This window comes from Arachis duranensis, chromosome 8, assembly GCF_000817695.3.
Source record: "Arachis duranensis cultivar V14167 chromosome 8, aradu.V14167.gnm2.J7QH, whole genome shotgun sequence".
Classification (NCBI taxonomy): Eukaryota; Viridiplantae; Streptophyta; class Magnoliopsida; order Fabales; family Fabaceae; genus Arachis; species Arachis duranensis.
In genome coordinates, this window is record NC_029779.3 from 14,993,608 (window position 1) to 15,011,130 (window position 17,523).

At 33.2% G+C, this 17,523-nt stretch overlaps 3 protein-coding genes across 4 annotated transcripts in view; 1 reads left to right on the forward strand and 2 right to left on the reverse strand.

The window, feature by feature from the left end:
* The first annotated feature begins 532 nt into the window (after positions 1-532).
* Positions 533-2,842, forward strand: LOC107461089 (pentatricopeptide repeat-containing protein At1g09900). The gene is made up of 2 exons (XM_016079546.3): positions 533-2,399; positions 2,489-2,842. The coding sequence occupies exons 1-2, from the start codon at positions 639-641 to the stop codon at positions 2,510-2,512; spliced, it is 1,785 nt and encodes a 594-aa protein (XP_015935032.1). The 5' UTR covers positions 533-638; the 3' UTR covers positions 2,513-2,842.
* A 6,952-nt stretch (positions 2,843-9,794) lies between these two features.
* On the reverse strand, positions 9,795-14,863 carry LOC107460976 (CBL-interacting serine/threonine-protein kinase 8). Its single transcript, XM_016079407.3, has 14 exons — positions 14,196-14,863; positions 14,023-14,085; positions 13,457-13,528; positions 13,259-13,366; positions 13,099-13,173; positions 12,958-13,011; positions 12,727-12,852; positions 12,163-12,252; positions 11,420-11,542; positions 10,808-10,927; positions 10,422-10,538; positions 10,158-10,214; positions 9,997-10,071; positions 9,795-9,911 (listed from the first exon to the last, which is right to left on the reverse strand). Exons 1-14 carry the CDS (start codon positions 14,352-14,354, stop codon positions 9,795-9,797), a joined length of 1,356 nt encoding a protein of 451 aa, XP_015934893.1. The 5' UTR covers positions 14,355-14,863.
* A 2,367-nt stretch (positions 14,864-17,230) lies between these two features.
* The window catches only part of LOC107461028 (phosphoglycerate mutase-like protein 1), a gene marked incomplete in the record, with an annotated part of 5,271 nt that continues 4,978 nt past the window's right edge, over positions 17,231-17,523 (reverse strand). For both annotated transcript variants that reach the window (XM_016079454.3, XM_016079455.3), the window contains 1 exon segment: positions 17,231-17,523. In XM_016079454.3, the coding sequence (XP_015934940.1) occupies positions 17,487-17,523 (37 nt within the window).

Below are 17,523 nucleotides of genomic sequence, written 5' to 3' on the forward strand. Positions count from 1 at the left end.
TCACGGTATCCCCCAATCCGGCAGGTCAAGGACTAATCTGTCGCGGTACTGAGCTCTATTTAAGGGTTTACCGCTGGCCAATGGGTTGCTGCATGCACAAGGCGGGATTCGAACCCCCGACACTTGCTTAAGCGGACTAGTGAGCTAACCACTAGACCAACCCAACTTGGTTAGATGATGTCACGTGTTATTGACGTGACATATTAACCAATTTTTTGGGACACGTGACATTAACTTATTAAATTATTATCTATGACCAATTTAATTTATGTTTTATCTTTTAAAAATTAATACGACTAATTTAATTTTTTAAAGGCTAATTTAAAAAATAAATGATTTTTCAAGAAGAAATTGGAGTATTAACCATTAAACGAATGGGCAACAGCTAATTTTTTGTTTCATTGTTAGATTTCGTTTTGGTCCTAAAAACTTAGATTCTGAATGTACATTATGTTAGTTTGGAAAAGCACAAATAAAGAAGCCTAATTATACAAAAAATCGAACCCAAGGCCCAAACACACAGAGTGTGACGAATGCTCTTAGTATTGCACTAAACAAAGCAGGGGGTGAGAAAGGAATAAGGATAAGCAACTGAAGACTACATTCATATCCCTAATTGCTTCTCCAAACTTGAAGCGATGGATTTGGTGGCACCACACGAACAGTTCTTCTCTTTTCACAACTTGCACAGAGAACTCACAAACTTCAAAGGTAGGGTTTTGGACAATAATACCCTTTCTCGCCCTTCTATTAATTTTGCAAAACTCAACTGCATCATTAAGCTTAGAAGAAGAAACCGTTATAGTAATAACCGCATTCTCGCGGTTTCGAACGGTAAACTGCACCATTTTGGTGGTGGAAGATCAGTGGCGCCGCCGAACGGTGAATCGAACGGAACGGTGGAAGCTTGTAGAACATTGGAGGAGTTTGAGAACAACCAGTACCTGAGGAAGCTTGTGAGGAACGGGGAATTAGATGAAGGACTTAGGTTTCTTGAGCGCATGGCTTACCAGGGTGATATCCCTGATGTAATTGCCTGCACCACTTTGATTCGAGGGTTCTGCCGAGCTCGGAGGACCAAGAAGGCGACGAGGATCCTCGAGATACTCGAGGATTCCGGCGCCGTCCCTGATGTTATAACTTACAATGTGTTGATTAGTGGTTACTGTAAGTCAGGGGAGATAGATAAGGCACTCCAGGTGCTCGAGAGAATGAGCGTGGCGCCGGATGTGGTTACTTATAACACCATTTTGCGTAGTTTGTGTGATGGTGGGAAATTGAAGCAGGCAATGGAAGTTCTAGATAGGCAGTTGCAGAGGGAGTGTTATCCGGATGTGATAACTTACACGATTTTGATCGAAGCGACTTGTAAAGAATGTGGCGTTGGCCAGGCGATGAAATTGTTGGACGAGATGAGGAGCAGAGGATGCAAACCGGATGTTGTCACGTTTAATGTTCTTATCAATGGGATTTGTAAGGAAGGCAGGTTGGACGAGGCGATTAAGTTCTTGAATAACATGCCATCATATGGTTGCCAACCGAATGTGATTACTCATAACATTATTTTGCGGAGCATGTGTAGCACCGGCCGATGGATGGATGCGGAGAGGCTGTTATCCGACATGCTTCGCAAGGGTTGCGCCCCTAGTGTTGTTACTTTTAATATTTTGATCAACTTCTTGTGCCGGAAAGGATTGTTGGGTAGGGCGATCGATATCTTGGAGAAGATGCCAAAGCATGGTTGTATTCCGAATTCCTTGAGTTACAATCCATTGCTTCATGGGTTTTGTAAAGAAAAGAAGATGGATAGAGCAATTCAGTACTTGGAACTAATGGTCTCTAGGGGTTGTTATCCTGATATAGTGACATATAATACTTTACTCACAGCATTATGCAAAGATGGGAAGGTGGATGTTGCTGTCGAGATACTGAATCAACTTAGTCACAAAGGGTGCTCTCCTGTTTTGATTACTTACAATACGGTTATTGATGGCCTTTCGAAGGCCGGGAAAACGGAGTTGGCTGTGGAACTCTTGGAAGAGATGTGCAGAAAAGGTCTTAAACCCGATATAATTACTTACTCTTCACTGCTCGGAGGTCTCAGCCGTGAAGGGAAGGTAGAAGAGGCTATCAAAATTTTCCGGGACTTGGAGAGATTAGGTATTAGGCCGAATGCTATTACTTACAATTCGGTCATGTTGGGGCTATGCAAGGTTCAACAAACTAGTCGCGCTATCGATTTTCTGGCTTATATGGTAGAGAGAGGATGCAAACCTACTGAAACTACATATACAATTCTTATAGAGGGCATTGCTTATGAAGGATTAGCTGACGAAGCTTTGGAGTTGTTGAATGAGTTGTGTTCCAGAGGATTGGTTAAGAAAAGTTCGGTTGAAAAGGTAGCAGTTAAGATGTAGCGATTAAATTGCATTTTACCTGTTGTAGTTATATACTTCTAGATAACAACTATTAATGTTTATGCACTTAGATTTTGTTAGCCCCTTCATGTTAGCAAGCTACTTTTGGATCAAGATTTTGAGGAGGGACTGGTTGAGGGCGTAGTGAAATGCATCTCAATTTTGTGTAGAGGTAATTTTAATTATGTAATTCAACCCAAACATAGCTATGTCAGATTATATTTTTATATTTGCTCAGGCATCTTTTTGAATTTCATTATGCATATTTTCCTTTTTTGGATGATTAAATCCAAAGAACATGTTCATACTCGTCTATGCTTTTGTAAGATTTGTTTAGTTAGGGATTTAGTGTTAATGTGAAGTGGTCCATATTGGGTCATTCTGACAAAAGGTTCAAAAAAATAAAAGTAAAAATAAAAATAAAATCACTTGTTTCAAATCAATTCTAGAGACCATAATTGATCTTGCATGGGGGTAACTAAACATTAATTTTGTTGCTGCTTGAAAATGTTTATTTAACTTTAAAATATCTGGGGCAGTCTTGATCTTCTTGCAATTTTTGTTGTCTGCAATTGAAGCATTGCATATTTGGTCATCTGTGAAAATAGCTTTATCCATCTTGTTTTCCGTTTTTCTTTTCTTCCCTCTCTCTGTATCTTCATTTAACTAGGCCATCCGATTTTAATATTGTACTAGTTTATTTGTCAAATGTTATTATATTATGTTATTGTTACTCACTTATTGATGTGCAATTTTTTCCCTTAATCATAAGGAATACTATTGGTTTGTAGTAGACTACTAGGACGTATAGGTTGTACTATAACTATAGGTTGTATGAGATGAATGAAGAACAAGTTAGATGGCTTGGAAAATCAAACTGGAATTTGTATTTCAAGGGTATATATGAGTGAGTATATGTAAAGGTTTAAGATATGGAGGTATAAAATATCTAGGAATTATAGTATACACACAAAAAAAGGTCAGTTTGGTTGGCAATTGGCAATTGATAAGACTTAATGAGAAATAGTAAGACTTGATACCTCAATTTGGGGTTGTAGATACAAGATTCTCTTATATTTTTATTCTTTTGGGAATTGTGGGAAGATGAATGTTGGATAGCCGTGATTGTAATCCTAGACAAGTGTAAGCATCCATGTAAGAAAAAAAAAATTCGATATCATCATTTTATGCCCTCTTTTTTTCCTTTTGGTATTATCATCCTTTTTGTTGTAGTAGGTGAGCACTTGCCATCCAAATCCAAATTATCACAACGTCACATTTTTTGAAATGGTAGGCCGGGTTAGGTTTCGGCTACTACCCATGGCCTAAAACACCACAAGTCCGTAGGACTATGGTTTGAGGGGCCGCCGTTGCTTATCTTTTTTGCCGGCGGCTCCTCTCCCCCATTTTTCTGTTCATCGACATCTCTCAACATCTTTTTTTTTTCCCCCGAGTCATCATATCTAGAGAGCCGAAACACTGCCACCAGCCTGATGCAGTCTAGCTTTATCCTGTGGATCCTTCCATGTCGTCAACTCCTTCCAACTTTATGCACCGGCTTCCTGTTGACGGCAAAGGCAGCTTCAAACTGTCAGAGAGTTACACAGGAGTGGTGATAGGGTAGAAATGTATTTAGTGTGTTCTTTTGGGGTTTTGTTGAAAAACAAAATAAGGGCCAAAGTGATTTATTCAAGTTTGAGAGATGTGTAATTTGTAGTTCACTTGGTAATATGAAAACTTAAAGATACGTGTCATGTAGAATTCTCAAACTTGAAAGACTTCTGTATAGAAACAGATTTGGTGCGGTGAAGCAAGGTTTAGGTTTGTTGTTGCTTGAATCAACTTGGGTTGCCGTTGGTCTAGTGATTAACTTACTAGTCCGCTTAAGCAAGTGTCGAGAGTTCGAATTACGCATTGTACATGCAGTAATTCATTGGCCAGCAGCAAATTCTTAAATGGAGTTTCGATCCATAATAGATTAATTTTGACTTGTCAGGATAAGGGATTAATTTTGACCTGTCAGGATAAGGGATAATGTGAAAAAAAAAAGTTTGTTTTTGCTCTAATTATCACCTAATACTTTTATAAATATATTTTTTTTTCCTGCCTCAAACATTTAACTCACATTTTCAGATAGGTGAGTAACATGACGGGTTCCACGTAGATGTAGATATCTCACTGTATTTAAAGGGAGAAATGTGTGCATTAATTAATTCTGTATATAAAATAAAAATCAAAGTACAGTCACAATTTCGTAAGCTAAATGAGCTTGGGCACAATTTTTGTCTGCTAGGAATATTCTTTTCTAAAACATCAGAATCATTGCCCCACCCGCCATGATGAAACAAGCAAGTCTCTTTCTTATTTCTTGTGCAAGCGAGACTAGTTTCAACTTCAACCACCATTATCAATTATATTCAATGTTGAAGCATTCACTATCTAAAATCCAGTGACACCAATGGTTAATTTCCACGTAAGAATGTGCCTATAAATTGCAAATAGTAATCAAGTTGGGTTGGTGTACTGATTAACTCACTAATCTGCTTAAATAAGTATTTAAAATTTAAATCTCACTTTATATATGCAATAATCCATTAGTTAGCGACAATCTTCTTTATTTTCATTATTATGAATTCACGATTAGTATATTAATAGGCATTAATATATTTATTATAGGCAATATAAAAAGCAATATTATTATTATTGTTATTATTAGATATTAACGTGTCTATTAATCCATCTTTTATAAGTTAAATGTAGATAATAACAAGGGTAAAATATATTTTTTGTATTTGAAGTTTGTTAAAAATTTTAAAAATGTTCATAAATTTTATTTTGCTTCAATTTTGTCTCTGAAGTTTTCAATTTGCATCGAATATATCTCGAACAGTTAAATTTTTAAAAAGTTTAGGGTCAATTTAGTAATAATGCATGACAATTATGTCTGATTTACTTGTGTTGAAGGATGCTCTTATGAAATTGTTGCTAATTTTTTTTAAAAAAATAACCGTCAGCACTATATTTGATGCAAATAAAAAATTTTTAGAACAAAATTGAAATAAAATAAAATTTAAGAATATTTTAAAATTTTTTAACAAACTTCAAAGATAAAAAATATATTTTATCCTAATAACAATAAATTTGATACAAGTCAAGATATTAAGTATGTTTATATAATATAGATTTTGCTATGAAATATGAATCATAAAATCAAAGTTGTTTACTATCTCAATCAACCTAACCATTGGGGGTTGTATTTACTATAATCAAACTAAAGTGATATTATGCATCTATGATGAATTATTTTCTTACTTTCAACTTTTTCTTATTGATCAAGAACAAATGTATATCCTCCGCACGTTTTACCGAAAGCATAAAAATCATACTGTACCCATTTACACTAAGATTCTCTTCATATTACAATATGGACCAATCCATCACGACAAAGTTATATTGTTTGATATATATTCCTTTGCATTATCAATTATTATTTATTAATTTTATTAATAATAAATAAACACGCGGAATGCTATGAGATTTTCTGCTTAAATAATACTTTTTCTACCACACACTAAAGTCCATAGCATAAAATAGAAGTGTTGGAAGCTTGGAACAAGACAAGAGCCAAAAAATAAACTCATTCATGAAGGTAGCAATTATCTCAAGCCATGGAGAGAAATAGTTCATCATCTTCATCTCCAAGAAGCAAAGTAGAAGGAGGGTTGCTTTCATGTTTCGGGCGTCTCAAGTTTAAGCTTCCATGGAGGAAGAGATCGGCTGGCGGCGCTAACAAATCCGTCGGTGGTTTTAGGTATGACCCTTTAGGCTATGCTCAAAACTTCGACGAGGGTTGCGTGGAGGACGACGAAGAATCTTTGCGCCATGGATTTTCTGCTAGATATGCTGCTTCTTCAAATAAGTTTCAATTGTTAAGTCGCTCGAGCAATGATAAATAAGGTTTATTAAGGTTAGGTGACAATATATTTGTTTATATATGTGTAACTTCTTGTTAGAGCGTTTAAATAGTTATATTACTTATTAATCATGTTTCAAGTTTTTCTATATTCAAGTTCAAATAGGAAAGTATGAAAATCTACTTATAGTTAGTTGTAGTTGATTTTCAAGCAGCATTCCCTATTTCCCTTTATTAAGAGTAAGCATTTCAAAAACTATCACACTTCAAAAACATTAATATAATGAGTTAGAAAATTTTAATATATAGAATTTATGGTGAAAAATCTAAATTCTTATTATAAGATTTTTTTTTGAGATATCAATTCTTCCATGTAAAAACTCTTTGATAAAATAGGAATATATATAATCTACACCCAAAAATTCGCGATGGCTGCTGGAATATAATTAGGATCAATTAGAATTATTTAGTACATCTAAATATTTATTATAGAATATTACGTTTTTATTATTATGATTCTCTTAGCCTCTAAAATACCTTTTTATATGGTATCATTCAAGACAATTTGAATAGACAACTTGAATACAATTAATAATACACAAATTTTTGCTCCAATTTAGTCTCTTGTTTCTAATATGGTATCAGAGCCATGGTATTCTCCTTGAAGAGGATAGGTTGTTTTTCTTGCGATGAAATCGTCGTAGTTTTTGCATTTTTTTTTCTATGTCATTTTTCTTTCCTTTTGTCACTTCTTTGATGCTTTTTTACTTCACTGACTAGTCTATTTATTCTGTCTTGTTTTTTTCGAGTCTTATGACTTATTCTCATGAAAAAATCATATAGTTTTCGCACTCTTTCGATAGTTCTTTTTGTGTTCTCTCGTTTGTGTAGTTCCGTCTGCGTTTTTTCTGGTAGTTCGGTCTGCACTTCCTTCAGATAGTGGCAGTTCCGTCTGCGCTTCTTTTAGACAAGCGACAGTTCTTTAGACAAGCGGCAGTTCGCTTTCTTCCGCCAGTTTCGTCTGCACCCGTTTTATCAATTTATGCCCTTTTTTTCTCTTTATTTCGTTGTTTGAGAGGGATGTTAAAATATAATTAGGATCAATTAGGATCAATTAGGATCAATTAGAATTATTTAGTATATCTCAATATTTATTATAAAATATTACGTCTTTATTATTACAATTCTCTTAGTCTTAGCCCCTATAAATACTCTTTTATATTGTATCATTTCAGATAACTTGAGTAGACAACTTGAATACACTCAATAATACACAAATCCTTTCTCCAGTTTAATCTCTTGTTTCTAACAAACAAATAAAAGAAAAATTAATTATATACATTTTTCTTCATTCAAACAAATAAATTTTGACTTTTTTTTCTTTTTTATTTCTTTTTCATTTACTTTCTTTAACTTTTCTTTTTTATTTCTTTTTCATTTACTTTCTTTAACTTAATTTCTTCCCTCCAAACAAAGTCTTAGTGTTGAGACTGTTTACCGTGGAAGAAACAACCATTCCTGTTTTATGTTGGGTAAATGTTTGGTTCTATAGGGACGTTTCTCTGTTCCAATAAAATACGCAAAGGAGTGTAGAGAAGGACAAAATTGGTTGCTTGACCAAATAATATACACTTTCTGTTAGGGTGTTACTGTTAAATGTAGAACTGTTTAATTAGAGAAGCAGAAATCGAATCGAATCGTTCAATTTGTGAGAGGATAGAAATCGAACCGAGAGATTTCTGTTAAAAAAATTTTTGAGGTACAAAAATTAGACCTTTCGATTTGTATATTTTCCAAGTTTTAAAAAACACCAAAAATTATAATATTAGGTATATCACTATTTTTACTTCCATACAGGCTATATAAGTCTTATACCCTTCCATTATCAAGCTCACAGCCTGACAGTCACAACCTAAAAATTTCTCAATTGACACAATTTTGGCAGAGAGTTTCGCCCTTAGATAAATGCCATACATACTCATAAATCTCCCTTAGCTTATTCAATGTTCCTATATTTCAATTTCTAAAGCATATCCCACTAGCAACAAGGTCTAAACTAGAGAAATGACATTTTGATGTAACGATTGCTACAGAGATGGATGGACATGAACCCAATGTTTGGTCGTTAGCAAGACGTGTGGAATTTGAGTGGTCCAAATAACAGCAATGGCCAAGTCTTTTCTTTGCTATTTTTTTTGGGGGTCTTTTTTTTCTTTGCTAGTTGCTAATACGAGCTTACTATGTTTAAAATTCGGTTTGAACAACTTTTATTTAGCCTTCCACAGATAAAATAGTTGATGAGTAAATATTAAATATTTGAATTATTTTTTACTTATAGTAAATGTATTTAGTAAAATCAACCATATAACTACTTGTAGTACAAGTTTAGCAAATTAGTCCATGCATACAACTTAAAATAAAATAAGTAAGATTTATTTGTTTTAATTACCAGTTTATCATCAAACTGCGATATATTAAAATTTATGTTCATGCAAATATAAGAGGTTGGAAAACCAACGGTGAAGATAGACTTCACTTAACTAACTAAAAATAATGCAAAATACATATATCAAAGTTTAAGTTACACATCTTTTATATGTTTAGTAGTGAAGTTGAAATGAATTGTTCACGAAACATCTCTGGTTATCAATTCCTAAACCGTGGGACACAAGTACGGCTTTTACATCTTAAGTTGCAACCATTTCTCTAACACAATATATATTTGAAGATTACAACAACAGTAATTTAAGACTTGATGTTTACCGTGGAAGCCGAAGCCAAAGCCGGCAGCCAGCGGCATACTGGCCATCCATCCAAGAAGCACAAGAAGAACCCAAATCACAGATGCACCAGAGCCCCTATAATCAGATAGTAATAGATACATTACCCATGTGATTATTTAATTTAGTAGTCGAAAATAAAAGTTTTGGTTTTATAATAGAATAAAAGTCTGCAGTAGGATGTAAAAGTAATCTGATATATGTTGAAATAAAGTATCATGTTCAAATGATCAAAAGGCTTCTCTTTTTCTTTTCTTTCATTCATATTTCAACACAACATGACCGTTTGCTTTCTAGTATCCAACTTACTACTACTACTACTACTACTAAGAAGCTGACGCCAAATTCATTCAAAATGTTTCAGTACTTTTCGGTTCCAAACAAAATCTCAGGTCAATTTAAGCTTGGTAAATGGAGGAAATTAAGTGCCAAGAGAGATCTATCTATAATGTATCAAACCAAACTAATGGCCACAAACATTGCATACACTCTTCTGGGAGATGGGGGTAAAAAAAAAGCTTCCATTCTCGAATTTCTCAAGAGGAAGAATTTTAGAGGTAGGACTAAAAAACCAAACAATAAAGATTTACTAAAAACCAGCGATTCAAGATCGAATGATCGATAAAAAAACATAAAGAATAATTTCTATGCACTGACACACTGTCAACTAATAGAAATTATTCTCTACAAACATATAAACATATAATCTATAACACTATAACTCTCAATTGTGAGAGAAGTTGATGTTCTATAAGGTTTCCAGATTATATCGTCAAGATTGCCGCAAAAACTCTTGTAAAACTGCAAGACAGAAGAGTGTGAAACTTCCTGTCATGAATTAAATTGAATTAAAGCAATCAACATAATGAGGTTTCGGAAAACTGACATTGAGATATTCGCCAGCATCTCCAGCTGCTTTCTGAATGTCCACCATATAAAATGTGGGAGCCACCTCAAAAACCTTTAACCAAGACAAATGTATTATTATTTTGCTGGTTGAAATGTTTACATTACATTCAAAATTCTGTTAGATGCATCGATACGTACCTCCAGAATAACCGAGAAAAAAGATGTTTTATTTGCTGAGACACCCTCTATTCTCATCTGAAATTTCATAACAATATCACTTCAGTAGCAGAATAACCTCAGTGACGTCTAATTCAAGTTAAAATGACACCAGATGCTAAAAGTTTACAATTGCATTCATACATGATTGAGCAAAATGATGCAAACAAAACCAGAGCAACAAAAGAAGTGGAAACAAGAGGGAGATATAGTTGTTATCCGTTATGCAGATCACAGGTTACCAACCTTAAAGTTGCGAATATGCGTCTTAAATCCCATTGATTGGGCCACAACTTCCATACTTGATAAAACCACCTTTGCTGGCTTTTGAGATATAAAACGTGTGTGATGCTTAAGAGCGCCCTGTGACAATATCAGTCCAACAAAATAAAATAATTGTTCTACCACTACGTATGAAGGGAAAAAAATAAGTGAGTCTTAGATCTTTAAATGATAGAATATCCAAAGTGAGAGAATGTATTTTTCGTCCTAGCATGTCTTAATAAGGTAACGGTTACATCTATTATTATGCAAACTACCCTTGGGAGGGCAATATTATATGGGCTGTTATTTGAGCATGTCGTGATATGATGATTGAGCCTCATAGCACACAGAAAGACATTATTAAGTACCTGTCCCTTGTCAAACATTGATGCAAGGTTTAAGCCTTGAGATAGAATGATCAAGTCAAATGCATTAAGCAATAAGGGACCCATGTCCTCATTATGGCTTTGACGAATATCTCTCTCTTCCTTCAATGACAAAATAAACAGCATGTCAGCAAAGCTGGGAAGATAATCACCATATGAACTCAACTGGGAAAAAATAAGCTAGAAAATAAGCTAGTGTCTGTAACTAAAGAGTAGGGACACAATGTGAAAAACGGCAATACTTGTACTAATACTTGTATTGCATGCAATTTGGATGCCCTAAGCTTTCCTTAACTTAATATTCCTTTCTTCTGACTTATATATTCATGTCGTCTGCAGTAGAGTTTTCATGATTTCATATTGACATGTAATAGAATGGTTTTCCAGGAATAACATAATTCAGTTTTATTTTATTATTATTTGTTAATTGTTAATGTTTTGGGTTCTTTGATATGCCTCTTAGGATTCATACATGATTCTTCACACACAAAATAAGCTGAATGAATGGGTTGGAAATGAAGACAGAATAATTTAAATAAATGAATAAAAATCCTATAAGACAAACTGAAGATAAAGCATAAAGGAATGATAGACCTCGGCATCATCAAAAGCAGCATTTATGTCATCCAGATTTACATCTTCATGCTCCTGAAGGCTGACTGGAACGTAGCCCCTCTGAAACCATTCATCGTTTCTTATTTGTTCTATGGTTATACGCTGCAAACGAGAGAGGTAAACAGAATTATCAGAAACAACCAGGATCTTGAAACAGAGGTGAGACTTAAGCCCATCAGAAAGATGGTATTAGTTGGCTAAGCATTACATGTATAACCCAAGAAGTTTCTGAACTTCAAGAACGAATGAAGCATGTAGCTCCACATATGAGGTGTCAGTACTTGAGAAAAGGATCTTGAAATAAAGGCGAAACATAGCTTCGGAATTATTATATTTGCATTTACTATAAACATCATTCTGTCCATCAGTACTAGTGAAAAATACTAAAATCATCTCATTTTAATATCCAAATGGAGAGAAATAATAAGGTCATAACATGTCATGTCACGCCTACAACTGAAGAATCAATTGCAGGCTATTAGATGCTTTCAAGTTTCAATAAAATTCCGAACTTTTCCACAATTGGATTTACTATTAAAGGAAAAAAGTCCTATAAATCACAATCACACATAGGATTGTGAACTACACATCATCACAATTTGTTCAGATGCTTAGCATCAAAATATCAACCACATCAAAGACTCAATTATTTCTGCTCTGTGGTCATACAACATTCATTTTGTAATAGACAGTCACAACTAATCTTTGCAACCAATACTCACCGTTTCAGGATTTGTGTCCAAAATTCTACATATCAATGATTTTGCCCCTACAGGAAACCAAGAAGGGCATGAAAAGTCTGCTTTATTAATCTGCAAGAGTTAACAAGAAAACCAAGGAAAGTTCATTAGCATTACTAACAATCCGACATCTTATTTGATGAAAAACACTCTTGCTTCTGCTTGAGAAGAGAAGAGGTAGCTACAAAAACTTGTAGCCTGACACTACTGCAGTTAGCACCTATCAAATGATGGAGGAAAGACTACTATAGATGAAAAATATTTGTTTCCAGGCCCCACTAATTGCTGCTCTAGCACTCCTACAATACAAAGTGAATAAACAGATCGACCCAAATTTACATCCAAACAAAATACAAACATGATATTTGCTATGAAGTTCATCCAAATAAAATCAGGCATTACTATGTATTATCATCCGAAATTTCTAGATAATACTAACTGATGAATGCCACTACGAGCAAAATAAATATTTAAGAAAAATATTTTGACTACAGTTCAATCTAGTCAAAATTGAAAAATATATATTTAACAAGTTTGAATTTATACCTTACTGTATAAGGTGGTTAGATCAAGCTCATCAAAGGGAAGGTATCCAGCCAATAGGACATAGAGGATAACCCCACAGGACCAAACATCTGCCACAGCACCATTGTAACCCTTGTGACTGAGTACCTAAGCTCACAAATTCAAAAAACAGAACCCAACATAAGAATAGTTGGTATCTGCACATGACTGAAACTGAAATTTAACCAAACATCAAGCACTGCTGTGTTTTACCTCGGGGGCTACATAGTTTGGAGTGCCACAAGTTGTCCGAAGGAGACTCACACCCTAAGAAGAAATTCACCAAGGTCATTGGTATCAATTCATCTACATGTACGGAAGTCATACATGAAAACTACTAGATAACAATCTCACCTGTTCTGGTAATGCGCTTAAACCAAAATCTGAAATTTTTATATTGCCTTGTGAATCAAGTAAAAGATTCTCTGGCTGCACAAAGTGAAAACAAAAATTTTAGAAGGAATCATGATTAGGATCAGCAAAAAATTTCCTGATCCAACTCAACACCACCAACCTTCAAATCTCTGTGATAGACTCCCTTGCTGTGGCAATAATCTACGCCATCAATAAGCTGTTGGAAATATCTTCTAGCTTCAGTCTCGCTAAGACGTCCATGATGTATCTGCAAAATTATTTATATTCATCATCACCAATATCATATATGGTAATTAAGCAAATATATGGCAAAGAGGGACCCTCTTGCGCTACTCACAATTTTATCGAACAATTCACCACCTGTAATGAACTCCAATATGATATAAATCTTCGTTCTGCTTGCTAGAACCTGAAAAAAAAAATATTTTACAACAGAATGAAGAACATAAGGGTCATGACTCATGACAGATAACAAGAGAAACACCACAATGCCTTATCAAATCACAATATGTTTCCATTTCATTCCTCTCTCCAAAGTCCAAGCAATCAAATAACATATATTAAAAAACAACTGAAAAAACCAAGTTGAATTGGTCTAGTAATTAGCTCACTAGTCCGCTTAAGCAACTGTCGGGGGTTCGAATCCCGCCTTGTGCATGCAGCAACCCATTGGCCAGCAGCAAACCCTTCAATGGAGCTCAGCGACGGATTAGTTCTTGGACCGTCGGGCCGAGGCCCGAGGGATACCGCGGGAAACCAAAAGAAAAAAAAAAACTGAAAAAAAAACTATAAATGCCTTAAGATACTTCTAAACTGTTATCTATGATAATTAATCATGATACGGAGCATAACTTATATAATTAGATAGAAATCAGATAGAAAGTTGCAGAAATCGTCACATGCCTCATGCAAGCGAACAACATAGGGATGCCTCACTAGCTTCATAATAGAAATCTCCCTCTTGATCTGCACAATTACGGAATGATAACAATAATAATAATAATAATAATAAGTTTCAAAACAAATCTTAATAACAAGGTGAAAAATAGAGTGGATCAGAAGAAAAAAGAGTATACCTGGTCCACCATGCTGTGCTTGATGATTGTGGCGCGGTCAAGAACTTTCATGGCGACGCTCTCACCGGTCTCAGTGTTCTGAGCGAACTTCACCTTCGCGAAGGTTCCTTCCCCAATCGTCCTCCCTATCTCGTACTTCCCTACTTTCCTAACCACCATCGCTCTTCTTCTTCTTCTTCTTCTTCTTTAATTTCTCACTTTTTCACCATTGCTTCGCGCTTCTTTAAGTTCGAACTGATGCGTGGAATAGCGAGATTCTTTTTTTTTTTTTAATAAATAAAACTGATTGATGGGAGAAGAATCAGATGACGGCAAGTAGGTTTGGTAGTAAGTAGGTCATGAAATTGAAACCAAAGGAATATGATATAAACACTTTTTTTAATATTTTTTTAAGAGGAAGTTTAGAGGTTGAAGAAGAGAAAAGCAACAGAAAGAAGAAACAATGAAGTTGGTTTTTGTTTTTTGTTTTTTGTTTTTCTTTATAAGAATAAAAAGTGTGAAAGCTAAGCTGGCAAGTGGAGTGGGAAGTGGGAACATTACATTAATGTTAGAAAATTAATTTGAAGTTTGTTTCTCTTTTTATTTTGTGGGTAAAAGCAAAGGAGAAGCATGATGTTGGTGATGATGATAAGTGATAAGTAGTGTGTGTCTGTGTGAGTGAAGGGTGAATCAGTTGAGAATAGCAAGCTGTGGCTGAACACTGTGTATTGGAGACACATCACATCAGCACATTGATTCAAAACCAGGTTGAGATTTTGGAATTTTAATTGGCACCATTTTTTTTCAAAATGAAATCTTGGGGATTGGAGCTCCTAATTTTAGTTCACTTCTTTTGAGTTTTGAGTGCTTTATATCTAGTATTGGATAATAATTATTTTGCTTTGTATTTTTCTAATGATATTGGTTAAGAATAAAATTAGTTTTTTAATTAATAAACATAAATTTTTAACTTTGGAATAGAATGTAGTAAAAGAATTTGAATAGAAGAGCTAAAGAATTTTAATTTTATATTTTTAAAAAAATATATTTACTATATAAAAAGATAAGAAAATGTCTCTAAAATATTAAAAAAATACTAAAAAGTTAGTAAAATTTATTATTTTTTATCTAGTTAATCAATAATATTTAGAAGTGTACATTAAAAATATATTGTTAAATTGTTAGACTAAATGAATTTAACTGATAATAAACTATTGACAAAAAACAATAAATTTTACTAGTTTTTAAATTTTTTTCAGAAAATACTTATTTATTTACTCTATGTTATATAAATCAATTTATTTTGTTTAACAAGAACCTAATAAAAACGTTCGTTGCTCCCGTTGAAAAAAAAAAAAAACCATTTATTTCTCTTTCATTTTGAAAGAAATTTATTTATCTAATATAGTAATATTTTTAACGTAATTATCTTAAAATAAAATTTATAAAAATTATTTCATTCAACATATTGAAAATTTTATTAAAAACGATAAAAGATTAATGTGAATGTTTATTCTTAATTTTGTTGAAAATTTTAAACTAGAGGTAAAATATTTATAATATTGGTTTATGTTGTTAGTCATATTTTTGTAGAGACTGATCAAAAGAGGTAATAATTATTTATAAAATTCCTGTTAAGATTTATTTCTCTATCTCTCATAATAATTTTTCCCTTTTATTACTTATTACTTATTAGCACTGTTTCGAAAGTTACCTAAAATGTTGATTTGGGTCTAGATGTGAGTTTTAGATTCTTTAGTAATTAGTATGGTAGCTCTGACCTCTTTGATGCCCAGTCGTTTGTCCGAATTCCTCGTGAGGGGATGGAGGTGATACCTATAACGGACTCTGATACTTAAATTAGCAAGAATTTTAGACAAATTTTTAATAGATTAGAACGTAAATTATACCTAGGATGCTAATATATTTATAGTAAAATTGATAATCACTTTTATTAGAATAATTCTATCTTTTTTATCTTTCTATTCTTATATCTTAAAAATTTATTAGAATCTATCCTTTAGAGAAGATAGAGATAATAAAAAAAAATTTTAAAAATAATTATCTGCCTTGAATAAATAAAACTTAGTCTCTTTATACTATTGTCTGATCACTTTAAAAAGAGTTAAATTTATCATAAAAACTATCTTTTTTTTATAAGCCTTTTATTCTATTGGAGTATTGGACATAACTTTTATTTGTCCAAGGCAAAATATAAATAGATAATATATTATTTTTCAACAATTTTAATAACTTTTTTAACTACTTAAGTATTATTTTTGTCTCCATCATTCTTTATAACAAGTAGCAATATGCGAGGACCTTAAGTATAGTAAATTAGCGAATCTCGTCCAATCATATAGCACCAATGTGTGGGATTTCAAGGTTTCGTATACGAAGCAAAAGTTCATCTGACTTTCAGCGTTATATTATCGAATTCTAACCACAATTTTCTCTCTTTTGTCAAACCTGCGTACTTGTCATTGGCCGCTTTAGAGGCTTAGAGTGCCAGTACATCTTAGTCAGTTAGTTGTGAAATAATCCATTATCAGCCACCACACAATACACATGGTCTTTTTCTCTCCGTTAAATATTAGAATTTATTATTTTTAGTTATTAATTTAATTTTTTTAATTTAATAAAATAATAACATATTTTATCTCATACTTTTAAATATAAATAATTAACTGATAACTAAAAATAATAAATTCTAATAATTTTTTAAACATTCTAAGAAATAAACATAAACACATTTCAATAACAAGCTTGGTTTCTACATCTCAAGGGGGAAAATATAAATGATGAAATCCTTCAACAGATTTGAAAGAAATAAAAGTAAATAGAAATGTCCTTTTAGAGGTTAAACTAGAAGGGCAACTGAAAGTGAATATATACTTGCAAGTTTTTCGGTAATTTATGTAATTTTTTAGTCTTGAATTCATGTTATTCATATTCAAATTTCTTCTTTTCTTTTTTGGTTCCAGCCATTATTAGACTTTCTATTTAGAAATTTCTTTGTATGACGCAATACCAGAGGTCAAGCAATGAGGAGTCAATGCAAAAGAAAACGATAGACGTTTTGTATACAGAAATTTGTGACAAAATGGAGAAATTGTTGCTTAGACAATCTTTTTATCCTAAAATTTTGCACCCAGCTCCGTTTGGTATGTTTTGGGGGGTAAAAATATTAATGCAGAATGAATCTTTACCTATAAATGGCTAAAAAGCCATTCAAGGAAAAAATAATCATATAACCCAAGAATGTATCATCATCATCTAACAGATATTGCTAGAAACCATGCAGAGAAACTGTTAATTCGCTTCCCCATTCCCTGAAAGTTTCTCATCA

Coding starts and splice junctions, on each gene's coding strand:
- LOC107460976 (XM_016079407.3), bottom strand. CDS start 14,354: ATGGTGGTTAGGAAAGTAGGGAAGTACGAGATAGGGAGGACGATTGGG. Junction 13,367..13,456: donor GTGAATTGTTCGATAAAATT/GTGAGTAGCGCA, acceptor ATAATTTTGCAG/ATACATCATGGACGTCTTAG. Junction 10,539..10,807: donor CAATGTTTGACAAGGGACAG/GTACTTAATAAT, acceptor ATATTGTCACAG/GGCGCTCTTAAGCATCACAC.
- LOC107461089 (XM_016079546.3), top strand. CDS start 639: ATGGATTTGGTGGCACCACACGAACAGTTCTTCTCTTTTCACAACTTG. Junction 2,400..2,488: donor AGAAAAGTTCGGTTGAAAAG/GTAGCAGTTAAG, acceptor TTATGCACTTAG/ATTTTGTTAGCCCCTTCATG.